This window comes from Micropterus salmoides, unplaced genomic scaffold (genome assembly GCF_014851395.1).
Source record: "Micropterus salmoides isolate LMB-PRFRI ecotype aquatic unplaced genomic scaffold, ASM1485139v1 Ms_hic_scaffold_23, whole genome shotgun sequence".
Classification (NCBI taxonomy): Eukaryota; Metazoa; Chordata; class Actinopteri; order Centrarchiformes; family Centrarchidae; genus Micropterus; species Micropterus salmoides.
The window spans coordinates 2,501,492-2,522,035 of record NW_024041484.1 but is presented as its reverse complement, the minus strand read 5'-3'; the positions used below and the strand labels follow the sequence as shown (position 1 = coordinate 2,522,035).

Genomic DNA, 20,544 nt, shown 5'->3' with positions numbered 1-20,544 from the left:
TGAGAAGCATTACATACAGTCTGACTACCAGCACACACTGCCTAAGACCAGAGAGAAAAAAAACACAGCAAACAGCAATGTGTGTATTTGTGTTCTCATTAGTGAGTGTTGATGGTGGTAATTTAGACTGATGAATGAAAGTGCAGTGTATGAGCTACATATCCAGCTCCTGCCTCCCCTAAGCACACACACAGACACACACAACCCTGTGTGTCCCACTTCCTGGCAGTGGACAGTCAGTAGTAACTATACACACACACACACACACACACACACACAAACACACACAGCTCTGGCTTGGCAACTACACACTCAATTATGATGGGCCTTGGATTAGTGCTGTGCCCTACAGTTGTATAATGAACAGGCAATTAAAAAGTCAATTATGTTGCTTGGCAATGACGGCACAAGAAATAGCCTGGGTCAGTCTGTAGTGGCCAATCACAGCGAAGCAGCCCACGGGGTCACAGAGCTCCCAATATGAGGCCTAATACAGAGCCTGCAGTTTCAGCTGCTTTAGCTGAACACAATCCAAAGTCATTTAGATGAGATAAAGTGGGCAGGTTATTTAAAAACACAGCAAGTACAGTACGGAATGTGTGTTGTTTGGTAGCATGTTCTCCTTGTGTTCTCCTGGGTTTATGCCGATACTTAGTGTTTTGGTGGTGAATCGGACTGAGGCCTTTTTTTCTGGAAATACCAATTCATTCCCAAAGCGTCCACAGTAGAGCAATGAAGAGGGCAAGTGAGGCAGTTCTTTTCAGTTAATGCAGAGACAGGATCAGGAGATCTACTGGAAACTTTATGGTTGACTCACGAGACACTGAGCTGGAAAAATTCTGTAAATATGTTTTGTAATGAACATAGTTAGGAAACGTTTTTTTATATTTTATATATATTAAATGCATCTGCTAGCTGCTCAGTGCCCAGTCAACCTCACTCCCTGACGCCTTAGGTAGGACACACACTGGCGACTGACGCTAGTGGCAGTGGGTTTGAGCCAGTAGTACAACCTCGGAGGGAACTGTTACACCAACACGAAAGATTTTTTGTAACTTTCCAAATCTGACAACAAGTATGCTTGCTTAACATACAGACTGTTTAGTTGTGGAGGTGAGAAAGTAGGATGGGTTTTAACTTCTCTCTCAAGCTACTTAAACTACATCTGTCACTTTTCATGTGAACAACCAACTGCGACCCCATAAATACCTTCAAGGAGAGACTGTCTCAAAGTGTGAGCCGCTATCTCCAAATCTCTGTGGCCCTTTGAAACAGCTATAAACACTGTTGCATTTAGGTCAACCTACCCTGGCCTTTAAGGTTCGAAAAACGTGGTGGTTTTGGTATGGACAAGGTAATGGCTGATGTAAAAACACAAGCTAGTAGGCATTGACTTGATCAAAATGTAACCAATCTTACTATCTTTCCCTCACCGCAACAAAGTGTTTCCGTAGCCTTAACCTGACCTGGGTCACAGGACCTGGACTTACATCTCTGGTGTCAAAATCCTGTGCTTTGTATATCCAACTACCCACCCCGACCTACTCTCTATGAATTATCTGCAGTATAACAATGTCGTACATCCTGGATTGGATAAAACTTTGCCAGTGAACATAATACAGGCAACAATTGCATTTCTTCCTATTCATAAATTGGAAATACAATGGGCAGGATAGAAAGATATTTGCAGGACACAGAGCTGGATATTGGCACCAAAGAGCTTTTTCACTGGTAGATGGTCAGGGTTGTTGCAAATTTGAATTTGGGGGTTTGTTGTTCTTTAACTGTGACAGAGGTTTAACACATTCTGTCGTTGCAGGAACTTTCTGCATCATCTCCCTCTGCACCTGTGTTGCCGGCATCAACTTTGAGCTTTCCCGTTACCCGCGGTATCTGTACGGCCTGCCTGATGACATCGGCCATGGCTATGGCTGGTCGATGTTCTGCGCCTGGGGAGGCCTGGGCCTCACCCTCATCGCGGGCTTCTTCTGCACCTTGGCTCCCTCCGTTCAGCCGATACCGCGATCCACCTGCCCCAAGTCCCGGCAGGAGAACGGGACCGTCTGCTAAAGCTGGCAGCTGTGAGAAGACCAACTGAACCCACAGATTGACAACAAGCAAACAGAAAAAAACTGCTCCATGTCTTCATCCGTCCACTCATCTCCAGTCTTTCTGGTTACAGATTCTTTTTTATTTGTGTGTGTGTGTTTAAAATGGGTGTCTTGGTGGTCTGCTATCTTGAAAATAACTGAAGAACTAAAGAAATATTATCAAAAATATGAAGTTGTGCTTGTTTTTATGTTGTGGAGCAGACCTGAAGTGGACCCTGACCAAGAAAAGTTGCAATGGAAATACACAGAGACACTGAAAGACTAGATTTTGGACAGTGGAGTGGTTGTAGCAAAAGAGGGTGAACTGAACATGGAAACAGCTTCTATTAACTGGTCGACTGATTTTGGAGAACTCAATGAATCAGCAATATGGGAGGGAAACAATCAGATTGTTAAGATCAGATCAAGTAAAGATCTTTGACAAAGTTTCTCATGGACTTGGCCTTGTGGAGCCTCTTGAGGGATTATTCAGAATGGAATGGACCAGACATGAAACCATGCGACTTGCTAGGCTGGGATCATGTTTAGTGGCCATCTGTTAACTTTCAGCGTTCCAGCTTCTGAGGTCCCTCCAGTTACTTGGGACACGCAGGCAGCGAGGAGATCCAGGACCTCCACTATTGTACATTATTGTACAGAATATTCCAGACAAGAGACAACCAGGAAATGTCATGTTGGACCATTTTCATTCTCGTTTAGGTGCGTTCCATTCCTCCTAATGATCCCATATGCTGTTTAGCATTTTATACATGCATTCCTCTTTTATTCAAAGTGTATTTTCCTTTTAATGAACCCTTCATGTTGGGAACGAACTGTCAACTGAGCGTAATTTCAGAGCAAATGTCGTGTTTGATTTTTTTTCCATACTAGTCATAGAGGTAAATGTGTGTGTGAGTGTGTGTATGTGTGGGGAGGTGTTGTTTTGCAGTCTCTATAGAAAAAAAGATGTAAAAAATGCTCATAATTTCAAAGTGGAGCCCTGCCTTGGGTACGTATAAAGGCATGAGCTTTGATGAACAGAAAGACATAATGGAGAGATGTAGTATCCTGTTTAACCCGACTGACTTCTGCATTGTCGTCTTTTCTGGAGACATGGCAGATTTAGAGGAAGGAGGCTTAAGTAACAGAATATGATAAGAATACACTCCAGCTTTTCTTCCTGGGAATCTGTGACGCTCTGCGAGCTCTGAGCACACGGCTTTCCCTCCAGCTCCAACAGCCGAGACCTGGCAGGGGTAAACAGTGCAGTCTCAAAGCACAAGGTTAAAAAGGTGTCAGCTTACTCGGTCGAAACGCGTCTACACTGAAGGAGATAAGCTGTGTTCGGCATCTGCAAGAATCCTCAAGGCCTCGACCGCCAATCATGAGTCAGGAATCAAAATACACACAAATATTTCTATGCATATTAGGGAGGATGATCATACTGCTAGAAACATTTAAAACTCCAATTAACCAAATGCAGCAGCTACTGACACCCAGAGCTGAGCTTTAAACTGCAACAATACAAGACAAAAAGCATACATTGAAAGGCAGCGGGGACTACAGTCAACTTGATCCTCCATTGGAAGCAGCAGGATAGCTGAACTAATTGCAACTTTTTCTGATACCCGTTTACAGAAATGCTACGTGCAGTACTTTGATTCTGTGGACTGTAAAGATTCTGGTTTAGATCAGGGAGTCCCAACCTTTTTTGGATGTAGGGACTGGGAAGCAAGCCAGTCTTGCAGACCAATGGAGTTTACCTATGCTTGCGTGTTCTGCAACTATTGTCAGACACTGCCTTTATTCCTTTATTATACAAGTAAAATGAGTTCTGCCATGATTCAGTCCAGAGAATGATGCCAGTATGCTTTATCAAAAATGCTTGATGACCCCCTATGCCCTTCCTGTGTTGGAAGTGGGTGGGGGGGGGGGGGGGGGTAACTGACCATTTCAGACTTTCCAAAACCAACATGACATCATGACATTCACACCCATTTCACACCGGAGGTGAGAAAGTGAGCAGGGTTTGTCTCTCTGTAATCATGTAACAAAGTTTTTTCTGTCACTTTCTGTGTGAACAATAGAACACAACACTATGATCATCTTCCAGGAGAGACCGATAATGTGCAGAGCTATCCCCATATTGAAACGATTATCGCGTTTTGCCTTTCACCCCGCCTTCGAGTGATTTCCAGACTGGTTTCGACAATATGTTCCAAGCTTTTCTAGCATTACCCAGCTCTTGTGATTGGATACAGATACAGACAAGTAAACATAGACAGAATACAAGTTGATGAATGTGAATTACATTTGAACAAACAAGTCCATTCAATCAAGACAAGAAAGTGTCACAATGTGTCAATAACCATAAAAACAAAGTTAATAAATGACCTTTGACTGTCACATTTACAGACTTCATAATCTGCTCTTTATCTGTCAACAAAAATCAATGAAGCCCTTAGAGCCCATACAGTACATCTATAGATGTCAGAAGCATCTTTGCTGACCCAGTACCCAACACTTCTTAGAATGGCAGAGGTTTCTAATAATCAGCATTAACTGTTGGCTTCTTTGCAACCTGTTTGATCATCTTGACTGTTTCTTGATGTATTGGACTTTATTGTTTGAATGTCACTGTGAGTAGAGTTAAATCATGAAATGATGGTCGGCTAACAATACAAAAAGACACAATATGTAATACACCGGAGAACAGAAACTCATGCAGCACATTCTGGTTCCCTCGATGGGTTACAGTTACATCCCATCTCATAAAGATCAATCAACATCTTGCTCTGTAACGTTGGTTTCGCTGAAGAATTGGCTGTATGCTAAAATTGCACAAATAGTAGGCAGGATGAAGTCAGAAACTGTGTGGTGAAAAATGAATTCAGTAATATTTTGAGGGATGGGTATTGAGAACCAGTTCCAAGTTGGAACCATTACCAAATTTCCAAGAACCATGGATTCAATAGGACATGTGCATTTCAAATCTGCTTATCGGTTTCGAACTTCTTGCATATTTCTGCTCCAAATAAAACTGCAGTGAGCATTTTACAGTCCATAAAAGTGTCACTCATCTGCCAGGACCTGCTACGGGACCTAATGTTAAGCAGTACGTAAACAAAGCATGCAAGAAGAAGATACTTTTGTTTCCATTCCTGAACCATGGCGGTCTCTCTGTAGAAAGCAGAAAGCACTCAAAAGTTTTGCTTAGCTTCACTAAAAAAAGAGAACGACAAAATCCAACACCTGAAATAAGGACATTTGGTGCGAGGCAGGAAGCAGCTCCAACATGACAAAGCATATACTTCAACACGGCGTGAATCTGAAGGAACGCACGCTAACGCTAACAGTAGCAACGTCTCAGGTACAAAACATAGGTGAGCTGATGTTCACCTTTTAGGGAAAACCAATGATGGCTACAAATGATTCCAATATATATTTTTCGTTCGATAGCAGTCCCCAGAGACGCCCCTCTAGTACAGAGACTCCCTTCACTTAAGCCATAAAGTGGAAGGTGAACAAGGAGGAAGAGGATAAATGTCACAGTCGATAAGTAGAATCGGAATCAGAATCAATAAAACTAAAACGATACCCAACCCTAATTATTATTGATTAAAAAACGTTTTAATTTACAATGAGACCGTCTCTGTGGGCTCTAAAGAAAATCCTACTGGGAGAGAGGGAAGGAGATTAGAGCAGAGTGTTTAAAGCGATGGCTGCTATGTGGGTTAACATCTTTGTCATAGCTTCTTTAGTTAGTGATAGCGCCTTCAAAGGGTTCAATGAAAACCACTCACCCTTCTGTGCCCAGCTAAACCCTTACAACCAGAGAGCAGGGCAATGAGATATGACAGTCAGTTTTTTTTCAATAATAAATTAATTATAAAGTTATCTGGACACGTCAAATATAGTTTTCTGGTGAACAGGTCTTCGATTTCTCGCGGAGTCAGTCCTCTGAGTCTTCAAAGAGGCCCTCACACAAAACCAGAGCATAAATGACAGATCACAAACTGTGTAGGAAGGAAGGAACACATAATCTTATAATAACATATATCTTGTCTAATGACATAATGAGGTCCTCGTCATACATTTACTGTTTAAAAGGCCTTTCCTGAGATAATGAGATATTCATCCATTAACTCTGGTAATGGGTTAGAAAATTAAAGAATCCAAAACGAAAATGAAATAATTAAGTTGCAGCCTTGACATAATGGACCAAAAATGTTCAGCAACCATGTCTGGTCCTTAATTCAAAAACGCAATTTCATTACACATATGTTACAGTGCGTATTTATTAATGCAGCCCGTACAGAACATGTAGTTTCTTGGATGAATGATAAAATAACATTTTCAAATAATGAGTTTCAGACCGTTTTCTTAAATCATTTCATAAACATAAATAAACAGTTTATCATAATCATTTATCTTTTTAATATTGAACACTTTGGGGCTCCATACTTTTGTTCTCCAGGCTGATGCGACACATGTGGATGCAGATGATTGGCGCAGTCAGAGAGACGGAGAGAAAGACAGACGTGTCCCTACAAATATTATTTGAAAGTAACCAAACCTGAGCCTGACCAAACACCGGGGCTTTACACAACAATACACCCCAAACCTGACAGGACACCGGATGATTTGTGTGTCAGGTTTGGCCAAGGCAGCAGAACCCTATTAGCATCAATTTACTCATTTCTGTCAGCTAATGTCACACTGAAGGAGATTATTCCTCAGTTTATGATTCCTTTAGTCTCATTCTGTAACCATACCACACCGGGTCAGAGGTGAAAAAAGTACTTTTTGAATAAATACCTGCAACGCAACCTTGTTCACAGACATATTTAAAGACTTTCCTGTATGTATTCCTGCATGTAGTCAAAACTAATAAAAGCTGAGTAAGTAGGGAAGCACACAGGCTTGGACTTACTGTATGTCAGGATACTGACATTTCAGAAATAGCTCAAGCTGACAGACTGAAACATGACTCACCCAAACAGCAGGATTCGTCAGAGCCAACTGAAAGCCTCCTCCTTTCTGAGCTAATTGATGAAAAAAAACACAGGCCGAGATTTTAGGACAGAGATACTGCAACTTCCATTGTGGACGGACGTTAAAAACAAACCTGAACAATCAACCTTTAACATCAGTAATGTGTCTGTTGAGTGAACATAACATGAGAAAAAAGAAAAAAGGAAATGTTCAACTGTGGAATGTAAAATCACAACAAAATAAATCTCATCGGTGTGTTTACTAATGATGTCGGTTGTTGTGCATGTTGGTGAATACAAAGTGTGAGGTGAGAAAAATGAGACAGGAGAAAAAAGGGATTCAGAGAGTTGATGAGCGAATGGTCTGTAAATAAATACGTTTTCACCAAGAATAGAAAAATTCCTACACAGAGGCAAACAAGGAAACATTCAAAACGGTGTGGCTGGATACCTCCAGATGACCTACTGGTGACATGAATAAAGATCTTCAAACAGCTGAAGGGGTACGTCTACACACCAATTAACGTGTCGATGCATCAGACTGCCTAATGGATTTATATAGCGTCTAGAAACTCTGGCCGACATTGGTCACTTAGCAAAAAGGAGGAGTCATTTTTTTCTGGAAAGTGTGACAGTGTCACTAGTGACTATAAGCACGCCACTGCCAGGCTCAGCGTGAGCACTTAATTCGCTCTTGACATTATCTGCAAGCTGCTGCCTCCTCAGCATGATAAAGTTAATTGGCACACACTGAAAGCAGCGTGAACCATTAGAGCGCCTCACTAGTTGGTCTTGACGGGGAACATGAAACCAAATGAGCTCAAAATCAAGGTCCCACATGGATAAAGACAACTGATTCAGATTCAGAGTTTGACCAGGCAACACTGATGTTGTGTGAGTGGTTTGTCTCCGGGGACTGGTTCGCTGACGTGGTTTAACTTTTTCACAGGAAAAGAAATGTGTGTGTGACCGGAAGCTCCATCTGACGGCAGAGATAGAGGAGAAATAAGGACCAAACTCATCACACTTCATGTATTCTCTTTTATTTAATATCTGTTTTATGTTCCTAGAGAGGTGTGATCCTTCTTTTTAGACATGTTTACATTAATTCTCAAGAATAGATATAACAAAAGGACCGTTCAGAACTGAAGCTTTTGGATGAGAAAGGCATACATGATTTACACCTCATGTCACTGATGGTTTGAGTTGGTCTTATGAGTATCCCAGCACACAGCGCCTCAACAATCAACCAATCTGAAATGAGACTCATAAAAATGGAAAACTGCCACAAATCCTTCTTCAGGAGTCCTTGGAGATTTACTGTTTAATTCAAGCGAGCATCCAGCTAAAGCCCAGTCCAATTGAAAATAAACACTCTTTTCAAATGTTCTAAACAGACCTCTTTGACTTCAGTATAAAACCGACAGGTACAAAGTACAAATCACATGAACAACAGTGTTTGCCATGAATATCAGCATCACTCATGCAGTTGAGGCTGTCGTGTACTGTATGTCTGGGACAATAGGAGAGGTCCTGAAGACAGCCGACAGTGAGCGCCACACAGTGGCACTGTGCTAAGATAGTCCACATGCTGCCACTGTATGTCTACATTCTACCCTCTGATACAGAGGTTTGGCCAACAGTTCTCCTGAGGGCATTCACCTAGCAGCAGATTTAGACCACACTTTCTCATGTTGTCTTGCAAGACTTTCAAGACCCAACCCCATTTACTGATGTGTAAAAAACCCTGGGACCATCTGTGTCCAGCCCAAAATGTATGACTGTGTGGACCATACACGCCGTCACAGGTGAGCACATCCATGTAGATAGTTCATGGAACTTTTTCTTAGCGACCTAGAGGTAGTCTCTGCTTTACCGACCTTCTAGCACCACCTATTTCACAAGGATGTCCATATTCATTTGGCTGTGCCACTTGACTGATTGGGCACTAAGCCCCTATACCTACCAGAAGTACAGGCTTTGAGCCACACGATTTCACGGCAATGCGTTCTAAAATGTGTCACCTGAATTTCTTTACGTGACATAAGCATGAGCTGCAGTTTCAGACATCACAGCAAAGAGTGCTGCAGCAGCAAACAACAGGATGAATCTGCACTCTTTGTGCGTCTGAGTTTCTGAAAGTCAGCTTTGGAAAATATTGCTCCTCTTAAGGAGTGGTTGGTGACCATATGACTAGGACAAGTGATTAACATATTTTATGCCAATATATACACCTTACTGATTAGCCTACACTTAAATTATTGCGGACATGTGGATCTACGCTGTAGAAGTTCAGCCAAATTCTGGCCATACCCCCCTTACCACTGCCTACTTTATACCAGTGTGAGGGATTTTCCCTTTGCCTATTTAAATAATACTGTTCTGAATGTAGCCATATCCCATAAAAAATTCTAAAGATTATTTTTATTATCTTTAGTTTAAATCATTGTTTTTTTAATCCCACATGGAGTCAGATCAGATCACAGTAAATAATCTGCTTTTCTACCTTAACAAACAAACTGCTTTACAAATGTTGCATCTCACTGCAAGTCATGCAAAAAAGCCTGGTTCAGAAAATCACTAGAAAGAGAAGTTAACAAGAAGCTACCATGGCCACTATGATATATAGCTAGTAACTCATATATATATATATATATATATATATATATATATATATAATTACTCAATGATGGCTTAAAATCATAGAATTTGCCATCAAACCAAATGTGATTTTAGTCATTTAGTGAAGTCATTTTGATTTTTAAGCTTAAACAGACACCAAATCCTGCTCTCTCTCTCCATCTGGTGGTTATAAAAAGCCACTGTCCCAGATTTTATTTTAGAAGTAGGAGGCAGGATGGCCCTTCACTTTCAGTTCAAACTATACTGGTGACAATCTGCTCTCAGTTTGAGCTCAGGGGATTTGGACTGCAGAGAGGGTGCGAGCAGCTGTGGTCATTACGAGCGGCAGAATCCCTGTTGCTGGCTCCACAATTCCTCTTGCATGTTCAAATCATCTGTCACGTTCATGATTCGGTCGTCCCTCGCACACAAACCTAATGCTGCTCTTACAATAGTTCAATAGCTTGCAATAGTTGACTTGCGGCCTAAGTAGTGCTCAGAATAGTTTTGAGCTTCCTCACTACTTCTGTCAACATTTCCATAGCTGTGTAGCTCCTTACAATACCATACATAAACTGTCCTAAGCCTTTAATTTCTTCCTGATCAAATAATCGAGGGTCTGATTGTCTGATGCAGCGCGTTGTCTATGAATGACTTCTCTCAAGGGTTCTTGGAGACAGCTTCTGTCAACTGAGGCTGAGACTTATGGAGAAACCTGTTCAGTCGGGTTTTAAAACATCACGAGTCTGCTGTTTATTCCAAAGCACCTCTCTCTGAACATGACAACTGTAATTTACCTTGTGACTACAAATACCATCTCAGACTGTGGAAATCACTCCTGACTCTTGTTTTAACAGAGCGACTATGCTTCCGTCTCAGCAGCACTTTGTGATCATGATACATTCAGACAGTGTTAGGAGGTGTGGCTGGGGTACCCTGCATAGACCAGCTCTAACCAGAAAACAAGACAAGAAACGCCAAGAGCTCAGAAGATCTGGAGGAGGACGAAATTAAAATATTATTTTATTGTATTAGTTGTTAATAGTTGTTTTGTACTCTTGTATCTGCTCATTCTGTTTGGTTGGAGGTGGTGATGTGTGTGCGTCTGTGTGTGTGTGTTGACATGATAGCGTCGCTCTGTAGCAGGTCTGTCTGGGTCTGTGTTGGGGGTCTGAAGGCTGTCTGGAAGCCCGGTGGTGGGGAGTGGAACAGGTTGGTGGGGGCCGGGTAGTGCGCCCAGCCACCTCTGTGGGGGGATGGCTGACTCTCAAAGCGGCCATTTTGTGAGGCGGAGCAGGACGGGGCATCCATTTCTGTGAGTGTCTGCAAGGACTTGAGCCAGTGTGGAGGATTGTCATCTTGAAGAGAGTCCAGACTGTGGCCACTGGAGGCTGGGATCCCTGCAGAGGACAAGGTAACCAGACACTCAGATACAACATTTGAAATTAAATTACATTTAATTTAAAATTACATTTTAAGATACAAATAAATGGATGAGATTCTGTTTTCATGGCGAAATGCTCCATTTACCTGTATGTTCAGTATTTTCATATTGCTCACAAACATACGGAAAATGCATTGGGTTCACCAAAGAAAAAATATAGACACCTTATCTCGTAATTCTGAAAAAAGATGTGAGAAGTGAGAAAAGTTAAATGAGTCAGTGGAGACATGAGGATTGAATATTACATTATGTTCACCAGAAGCTCACTTTCATTTTGAAATCTGCTGTGACGCGATTTTACCGTAATGCCTAGAAAATACACGCATCGCAAAACAAAGCAGGGGCTGGCTTCACATGACATATTTTCTCATAATTCTGAGATAATTAGGTGAATAAAATGTATTTCAGTACAAACAAGATTAAACAAGTCAGTAATGTAGAACAATTACATCCACAAAGGATACAACATTAAAAGCGTACAGCAGCAACAGATATTTCTCAAACCCCGGTAGCTAGCTTACCAACATTGCAACTCGAAGGCTGACAGTTCAGTTGGAGACTTGGGTGTGTTATGCTAGTAGCAGATAAAGCAGCCTTGAGCCACTGGGCTCAAGCAGGGAAGAGGAGTGCAGAGTTAGAAAGAAGTGAGCTTAGCAGATCACTTCTTTCTGTGAGCAAGTCAGAGATGGTCTAACCTCCTGGAGTCTAGTGAGCTCACAACACCGCCAGGTTTTTTTTCAAACTTTTTTTTTTCCCAACTGACGCTGACTCAAGTGACTTCACTTGAGGACATTTTTCAGATTTCACACGGCTCGCTCTGGATACACAAAATGCTTTATACAACTAAATCAATACAAAAACCTCCTGCTGATGTTAGCTAGTTGCTAACTTTGACTGTGTACTATTATGAGTATGTAGTGTATAGTGGGTTTATTAGAGCTTTTTCACTGCTACTGGTAGAAACAACACGATGAGCTAAAAGAGGCTTAAAAGCTTGTGGAGCTGCAGCGTTAGTGGTAATGCCCTGTGGGGGTTTCACTGCAAGTGACCCCTTTCACATTACACAGTCATCTAATTCATTGTTAACATAAAAAAGATTGAAAGATTGTAATTACTGGAGTTTGTGAACCAGACAAATCTGCTGAGCTCATGGTAGATACGTCTGGCCCCCCAGCCATTCAGATAGAATGAGGATCCGGTCGGATCGAAAAGTCACACGTTTCACTGCTCTGATTTGTTGTCGGTCTGGACCTGTGTCCAGTCTGCAGGTCTGTCCAGCTCACGAAACTCAGGGTCTGAACAGGTATACTGTCCAGACAAAATAAATATTTGGGCATTCTGGTGCCAACCCTGATGTCATCTACAAGCAGAAATAAACAACACTCACACATGGAAGCAAGGTCACAATCTTAGGCACAAAATACAGTAGTTGATGGCAGTACCAAATAAGATGTGGATAAGATACTACTCAGCTGGTTTCTATTTGACAAAGGAATTTCATTTGATGCTATTGACTTGTGGCGATGTATTTCTGAGTAAATCAATTTAATGATATGCTTTAAAGGTAATATTCAAGGAACTACATCTGCAGCCTTGTTCTGTAAAAATCATCCAACAAGTGGTCCAACACATTTCCATGGGTCCATCTGTCCTCCCTGTTGGACCACATACTACCAGAGAATACCTCTGTTTCCAGGTCTGAGCTGGGAGAAGACTAAAAACAGGATGAGCTCATCCACAAGATAACAGTAGCTACAACCATTGGTGCTGGTATGAAGTATCACGCAGATTGTAGTTCCAAAAGGGATTGTTTTATAAATAATAAGATGATTTCGTTTCATAAAGACGACTAATTCATGTGAACTCCTACCTTATTACAGTGCTCTGTCTACTGAACTAAATGGGCGCTGAAAGGGTCACAGGAATTTGTCATATACAGCGTGCTAGCCTTAAAAACCCAGCTGTATTCTAACATTAACTTAGCTCTCCTCATTAGCTAGGCTCCTTACATGCTTTCCATTAACTTTTTAAAGCTGGGTTTCTGACATTGACAGCGTTGTCTTGGACAGATTTGTACAGCTGTGTTCATGAGGGGCCCTGCAATGGACTGGCGACCTGTCCAGGGTGTACACCGCCTTTCGCCCGACGTAAGCTGGGATTGGCTCCAGCCCCCTGCGAACCTGTACGCAGGATAAGCGGTTGACGATGGATGGATGGATGTTCATGAGGGAGAGAGAGAGGGTGTGCTGCGCGAATGCGCTACAGTAATCAAATATGATTTTAAATAGGCCTAGTAATAAAAATCAATATGTGGCGGTCAGCGCTGATATTGTGGCACAAATAAATGAACGTATGGGAAACACTGTATACTGCTCCTGATGGCCATCATGGTGTGATAGTTACTTTCTGTTTCTGATGAGCAGTTGCCTTAGCCTCTGCTCATGCGTGCACAGATGTGTGCGAATGGAGCAGTGTTGGACAAGTAACTCAGAAATTGTAATTGTAATATTTTACTAGTTACTTCTAGTTACTCCTTAATAAAGTAATATTATTACTTTACTTAGTTCTCGGTGCTAAAAGTAACTAGTTACGTTACATGTTACGTTACTAGCGAGCGAGGGAGGAGGTGCTGCACGAATATATGCTCCTCAATGATTTTAAATACTCCTAGTAAAAAATTTTAAATAAAAAGAAGAAAATCGACATGTGGCGGTCAGCGTTGATAATTAAACAAAGCAGCCTCTCGCAGCAACGAGCGTGTTTTTCACAATGCATATAGCCTAGGCCTAACGTTTCTTTACGCCACCGGCTGGAATAAAAAAATTAAGTATGTAAATCCGACTTTTGAACTAGGACTACTGTTTCTCTGCACATGTAGCCTGTTTATAAGAGCAGTTACAAAATGTTATGTTAACGCCACTCTCTCCCAACAAGTCCAAGCATCAGTGACAGTAGCTGAAGGAGTTTCTTCAGCAGATGCTTCAGTAAATTAGATGTAGAAATGTTCATTTTGCTGGTCGCACAGAGTTTACACTAGACGACAATGTTCTTTGCATCTTAGACTGTGACACAATAAGGGCAGTAGCTACTTACAGCTGTGGAAAGAAAACATCTCTCCCTCGTTCTCCTTTCTTCCTTTAGTTTTGGCTATCAGCGAACAACAGAAGGTCCAGTGCTGCTGAGCTTCCGCACAGTCGTGGAGTCACGTCAAGGATGGTGCGTTCAGTAACGAGTAACGCAGCGTTGCTTGCCTTATTAACTGTAATAATATTACTGTTTTAGAAAAGTAATTAGTTACACTACTTAGTTACTGAGAAAAGTAATATTACAGTAATGCGTTACTGTCTAACACTGGAATGGAGTGATTGTGATGCCGTGTTAAGATCCTTTAGTGGTCAGAAAGACTAAAAAGGTGCTATACAACTACAGACCCTTTACCACATCATTAGTTACCGACATCAAAACAAAAACAAGTACTAAAATTCAAACACTTGGTTTTAACACTTTCTCCCCTCTCCACCTGGTTTTGACCTGTAACTTAACTGTATCTGGATAATGACAACTCATCACAGGCTTTTGCATTTACCTGCTATAATTACCTGTGCTTTCTTGATCTCAATATCCAAAATTAGCTATGGTAGGAAGGGCTGCAAAGAACTGTTCATTTTCAATATCTTTTCATCTGCAGGATACTTTGTTGATTCATCATTGGGTGAATAAAATGTCCCAGGTTCCCAACAACTGAAAACCGAGTTTCACTCTGCTGTAATGGATTTCTCCTTTATTTGAACTGTAATGTACACTCAACAAAATTATAAACGCAACCCTTTAGTTTTTGCCCCCATTTATCATGAGTTGAACTCAAAGATCTGAGACTTTCTCTATGTACACAAAGGCCTATTTCTCTCAAATATTGTTCACAGATCTGTCAAAATCTGTGTTAGTTTTGCTGACAAAATCCATCCACCTCACAGGCAAAGTTGCAATCAGGTTGAAAACCTGATGAGGACGACGAACATGCAGATGAGCTTCCCTGAGACGGTTCCTGACAGTTTGTGCAGAAACTCTTTGGTTATGCAAACAGATTGTTGCAGCAGCTGTCCGGGTGGCTGGTCTCAGACCACCTTGGAGGTGAAGATGCTGGGCTGGTGTGGTTACACATGATCTGCGGTTGTGACATCGGTTGCATGTAATGCCAAATTGTCTGAAACGCCTTTGGGGACGGCTTGTGGTAGAGAAATGAACATTCAATTCACGGTCAACAGCTCTGGTGGACATTCCTGCAGTCAGCATGTTAATTGCACGCTCCCTCAAAACTTGCGACATCTGTGGCATTGTGCTGAGTGATGGAACATTTTGGAGTGGCCTTTTATTGTGGCCAGCCTAAGGCACACCAGTGCAATTCATAGTTTTCATAGTCACGTGACCTGGAGGGCAAAACAACAGACCAAGATAGCGGCTCACAGCGCGACTCCCCGCAGAGATGCCGCAAAAGCAGTCAAATTTTATTTGGATCACCTTTCAACTTAAGAAAAACAACGATATGAACACAAACTGCAAGTGTCGGACATATCTGATCCATATAACGTTACAGCTTCCGCTGCAGCATTTCTAGCGTTAAAAAACGGCAGATCTCTGCCGCCGCTCAACTGCAGTAATGTTTACTTTTACCTTCTGGGGAATCCCTCACCTAACACAGCCCAGGCTTGTCTCCTTGATTAGCGCATCCGAAAGCACAACCATCCAGCAACATTTGGCAACGCAAAAGTAACAAACTCCTGGTTGGCGGGCAGTGGAAATAAATAAATAAAACTATGAATACCCATGCTGTCTGATCAGCATCTTGATATGTCACACCTGAGGTTTTTGACAGATTTGTGAACAATATTTGAGAGAAATAGGCCTTTTGTGTACATAGAGAAAGTCTTAGATCTTTGAGTTCAGCTCATGATGAATGGGGGCAAAAACAAAAGTGTTGCGTTTATAATTTTGTTCAGTGAATGATCACTATGAGTGTAGAGGGAAGCTTCATTTAAAAGCTCATTATGGCCTTTTGAGATAAATCTAGAGCTCCTGAGCAGGATCTGGCTTCTACCTCTGATGATGGCTGGGTCCATCCAGCTGGCTGTGCCATCCCAGCAGAGGCTGTGAGAAACATTCCCAGAAACCCCCAGTGTCCCCGTATGGTTGACGCTGGAGGATGATGACGATGAGGAAGACGAGGAGTTGGGCAGTCCTCCAAAGTTGATGTTGATGTTGGGTAACAGTGCTCTGAGTCCCTCCTGCCACTCTTTCACACTTATACTCTCTACACAACTGCTGTTTTCTGCATGGAAACAGGGAGAGGGGAAGCTCTTAGAAAAAAACTATGCCACTAGCAATACATAGATAATGGTATTAGTTTCTGTCAGGAAAACTTAACACAATGTGGACTCACAATGTGGAATTTTAACACTAGCAGACAACTCTACACTTGGTGGTGAAAGTGAACGCTGGGCTGCTGGTGGCAGCTTTAAATGCTGCTAATTAATACTGCTGGTAGCTCAGATTATGTGAGAGCTAGGAGTAGCTTCACTCGTTTTGTGGGTTCTATACACTGAATGCTAACGCAAAGTCACAAATTAACATGTTGGCCTGTGAGACTGTGGTACAATAGTCGAGATTTAGAGCCAGTGGGGATGGCTTTTGTTTGAAAGGTTTCAATAGTACAGGTCACTGGAATACTAGAGTTTCAGTACGGATGCTAAAAATATTTTACTATGATATACTGTATTTAAACAAGCTCTTTCAACATAACCAATCACCAAAATAAAGTACATTTGTTGTCTAAACACAAGGAGCTGTACAATTCCTTTGGCTGAATAAAATAGTCAGAAGTTGGCAAAATCTTCTAATAAAATAAGTAAATAAGAAGACGAATCTGACCAGACAGTCAATGCAAAGTTTTTAATATTCTCTGCTAAGGATACGTCAGGTGGTGCTAAAAAATAATGGAGGTTCAATAAACAGCCCTAGGACTCAGTATGAAATATATTTCAATCTGACTATTGCTATCCCCAAATGTGGTATACTAAGTGTCCCTACACCTGTCTTCTTATCAGTTTGGGAAAGATGAAATCTGTCCACTGACATTCAGAGTTAACTGCTTTCCTTTGCTATTCAATAGTAGGAAAGGCTGACATGTTTTTATATTAGTGAACAATCATTTAAATATGTCACAATGTGCTAAGACAATCTGACTCACATCGAGTTTTCTGTTCCTGTAGCAAACAGTGTAGCCAGGTCAGTCAGATCTGACATTTGATTTAAGTCCCGAGGCTGAAGAGGCTGCAGCAGCAGGCTAAATATTCAGCTGCCATGTTGTCTCCTGCAGCCCAAAAGCAGTATAGTGGTGCTGTGGTTGGGAGCTGGAATTATTTGGAGCTCTGTCTAATGAGATATTGCAGATACCCCACGAGGACAACAGCCTTCCCAGTTACCCTGGCTCTATGAATAATACATACTAATTGGCAGGATGATTGTTGGTTGACCTACTCATTAACCCCCACAGCTTGCTTCCTACAAGACAGCTAAGGAATAGAAGAGACTATGGAAATGCCATGAAATAGTATTTATTACATTAGACATGCTGTTACCATATATATTACTTTAAGCATGAAGTCTAAGAAAGATTCCGTTAATTATACTAAGCTTTGCAATTAAATACTGTAAAGCACTAACCCCCACAACATGAGTGATTAAGAGGAAACAATCCTCCCTCAATATTCTCCTGTGATCCTAGCTTGGCCTCACTAAGTCCTTTTCATTTTAATCTGGCATAAACATCATCACCTATGTTGCCATTTGCATCCTCAGATAAACAAGGGCCGCCATGTTTAATTCATGAGGCTGAGAGCTGCCTTCAAAATCAATTTAACCAAGTTTTCCAATGCCACTCCTTTAGAGGGAGGAATTATTTACCACTCCATTAGGTGATGTTTTTTTTGACTGCTATCAGACGAAGGTTGTCTGCCAATGCAGCCTCATCTTCTTCAGCTAGTTTCATTTAACCACCAGTGTCTTATTTTTAGACATTGAGAGATTACTGCAAATTATGTTAATCACTGCAGCTCAGAAATGGTGGAGATTTACTGCTTGGTTTGAGTAACCTATTTCTGTACAGGTCCGCTATATGGTCAAAGCTTTTGGTTTTGTGTTTTTGTTAGTATGCCTGGCTAACCAGCTCCTTGCCTTTTCTCCAAGTATGAGCCTAGCCTCCCTGCGGTGGAAACTCATTTGCATCTGTGATCTCGTCACGATCGTGCTGGAGGTCACAGTCTCATGAAGTCAATAGAACCACATCAACAAAGAGCAGCAAAGCAATTCTGAGGTCCCCACGGAATCCGCATTGCTGCTCTTGGATCTGAGGCTCGATAATTTGCTGGAGTCTCCGTTCCAGCACCCTGGAATAAACTCTCCCAGGGAGGCTGAGCAGTGTGACACACCGATAATTAGAGCACACGCTCTGATCCCCTTTATTAAAAATGGGAACCACCACATGACTTTGCAGAGGCATCAGCCAAGACAGCCCAACAATGTCCAGAGCCTTCAGCATCTCAGGGTGAATATCATCCACATGCGGTGCCTTGCTGCTTTTTCCATAGATAGACAATTGGTCAGAAGTTCTTCATCCTCTGCTAAACACAAAGCACAGACTGATCCAGGCCCTTCTTTCCCTTCCTGAGTTTGTTATAACATCCTTAAGGGCCAAATGAAAATCCTTCACCATAGCCTCCCCAAAACTCTTCCTACACCCGGGTTTTTGCTTATGTAACCACCAGCCATTCTGTCTTCCTGATAACGGTCTGCTGCTTCAAGAGACCTCTGGGCAAACCAAGCCCAAAAGGCCTCCTCCTTCAGCTTGATGGCCTCCGTCATTCTTAGATTGCCATGATAGGCACCAACAACCTTCTGCTCACAACTCCAAGCAGCCGCCTCCACAATAGATGCTTTGAACATGGCCCACTCGGATCATCTACAGCCTCCCTTGGGATGCACGAGAAATTCTTCTGTAGGTGGGAGTTAAAGACCTTGTAGACAGGAGCCCCTATCTACGCGTTCCGATTTACCAGATCTGTCCGGCAGCTTCCCCAGTCACTTGATCCAACTCACCAGCGGGTAGCAATCGGTTGACAGCAGACAACTTCACTAGCAGAGAAGTCCAATAACCAAGCACCACTCCGGTTTAGATCATGCAGGCCTTTCCTTCCAATCAACCCGCTCCAGGTTTCTACATCGCTGCCGACGTGAGCATTAAACTCGCCCAGCAGAACATGTTATAGATATAGCATTATGTAAACTCTTTCGTCCTCATCCTCGCAGTGAAACATGCTATTGAAAATTTGAACAAAAAGGATCAATCTAACCACCGATGGATGGTTTGAAAGAGGTGTCAAGGAAGCATCTACACCCGGGTCGAGAAGCCGTCATTGAACAGAGGAGGGGATCTACGCCACCACTTATCCCCCACTTACAATGCTGTCCTTTCATCACTTCCCAGGAAACTCAACAAACGTAACCTATTGGCCTCAGGTGAAGATACCAACGATGGTCGTTCAGTCTTGGCCACAGGTAGTCTTAACGACTGTAACGACTGTCGTCACAGCAACCAGGAACACTAACGAACCAGCGGTATCGATGACCCGGGCCAACGACCCCACTGAGGTTAAATAGCTGAGTTTCCCTGCCAGTCAGTCAGAACTGAAGAAGTCCTGTTGATGAGAGACGAAACGTCTTCCAGTATCTTCAACCAAGTCCAGTTGCCCTTGATTTTAACCTTTGTTGGATAACTATGACCTGGATGACTGAGAATCTTCATAGACACCTCTCGTTTCAATTGATTTTATTTTTTGTAAATGTCACTGTAAACTGCATATCTGCCATGTCTGAAAGAAAAGCTTGAGAGGTTTAGCAATAGTAACTAACATGGGCAGGGCTTACCTAATGAAAAATAACTTAATAGCACTTGGTGCAGGATTTTAAACTCTGTGGTTGGTCTCCTTGATGATTGGCTTGTTTTTCTGTGGTATCAGGGAGTCCTTCCTCTTTCATCTCCAACAAACACACTGGCAACCAGAATGCCACTGTACTGCATTTAAAAAAAAAGGAATGGAACATGGAAGCAACACATGCTGTACAATGGCTACATGCAGGTATTTTGCAAGTTTTAACAAACAGACATCAAGTGCTGCTCTTGAACCTGACGAAAGCAACTGTTTAAAAGAAGTGGAAGCGTTTTGAAGCCTCTAGTCTGGCCGATAGGGCGCCGCCATGTTGAGTTTTTGCAACCAGGAAGTGACTAGATTTGGACGAGACAGTGGAGCTAACGGCTATGTGTGGAGCTATCTAGCTTGCT

At 42.1% G+C, this 20,544-nt stretch overlaps 2 protein-coding genes across 6 annotated transcripts in view; one reads left to right on the top strand and one right to left on the bottom strand.

The window, feature by feature from the left end:
• The window catches only part of tmem178b (transmembrane protein 178B), a 146,563-nt gene extending 139,212 nt beyond the window's left edge, over positions 1–7,351 (top strand). For all 3 annotated transcript variants that reach the window (XM_038739141.1, XM_038739142.1, XM_038739140.1), the window contains one exon: positions 1,820–7,351. In XM_038739141.1, coding sequence (XP_038595069.1) covers positions 1,820–2,070 — 251 coding nt within the window. In that variant the 3' untranslated portion in view covers positions 2,071–7,351. The remainder of the gene's footprint in view (positions 1–1,819) is intronic.
• A 759-nt stretch (positions 7,352–8,110) lies between these two features.
• Positions 8,111–20,544, bottom strand: part of cnot4b (CCR4-NOT transcription complex, subunit 4b) — a 37,746-nt gene continuing 25,312 nt past the window's right edge. Inside the window, exons 12-14 of one of the 3 annotated variants that reach the window (XR_005447439.1) lie at positions 16,246–16,476; positions 11,237–11,328; positions 10,973–11,106 (exon numbers count right to left, since the gene is read on the bottom strand). Coding sequence is in view for 2 of the 3 variants with exons in the window: in XM_038739138.1 (XP_038595066.1) it covers positions 10,775–11,106; positions 16,246–16,476 (563 nt within the window). In the remaining variant the exon portion in view is untranslated. Of the gene's footprint in view, positions 11,107–11,236; positions 11,329–16,245; positions 16,477–20,544 lie in introns of all 3 variants that reach the window. The other 2 variants (XM_038739138.1, XM_038739139.1) reach the window with 2 other exon arrangements.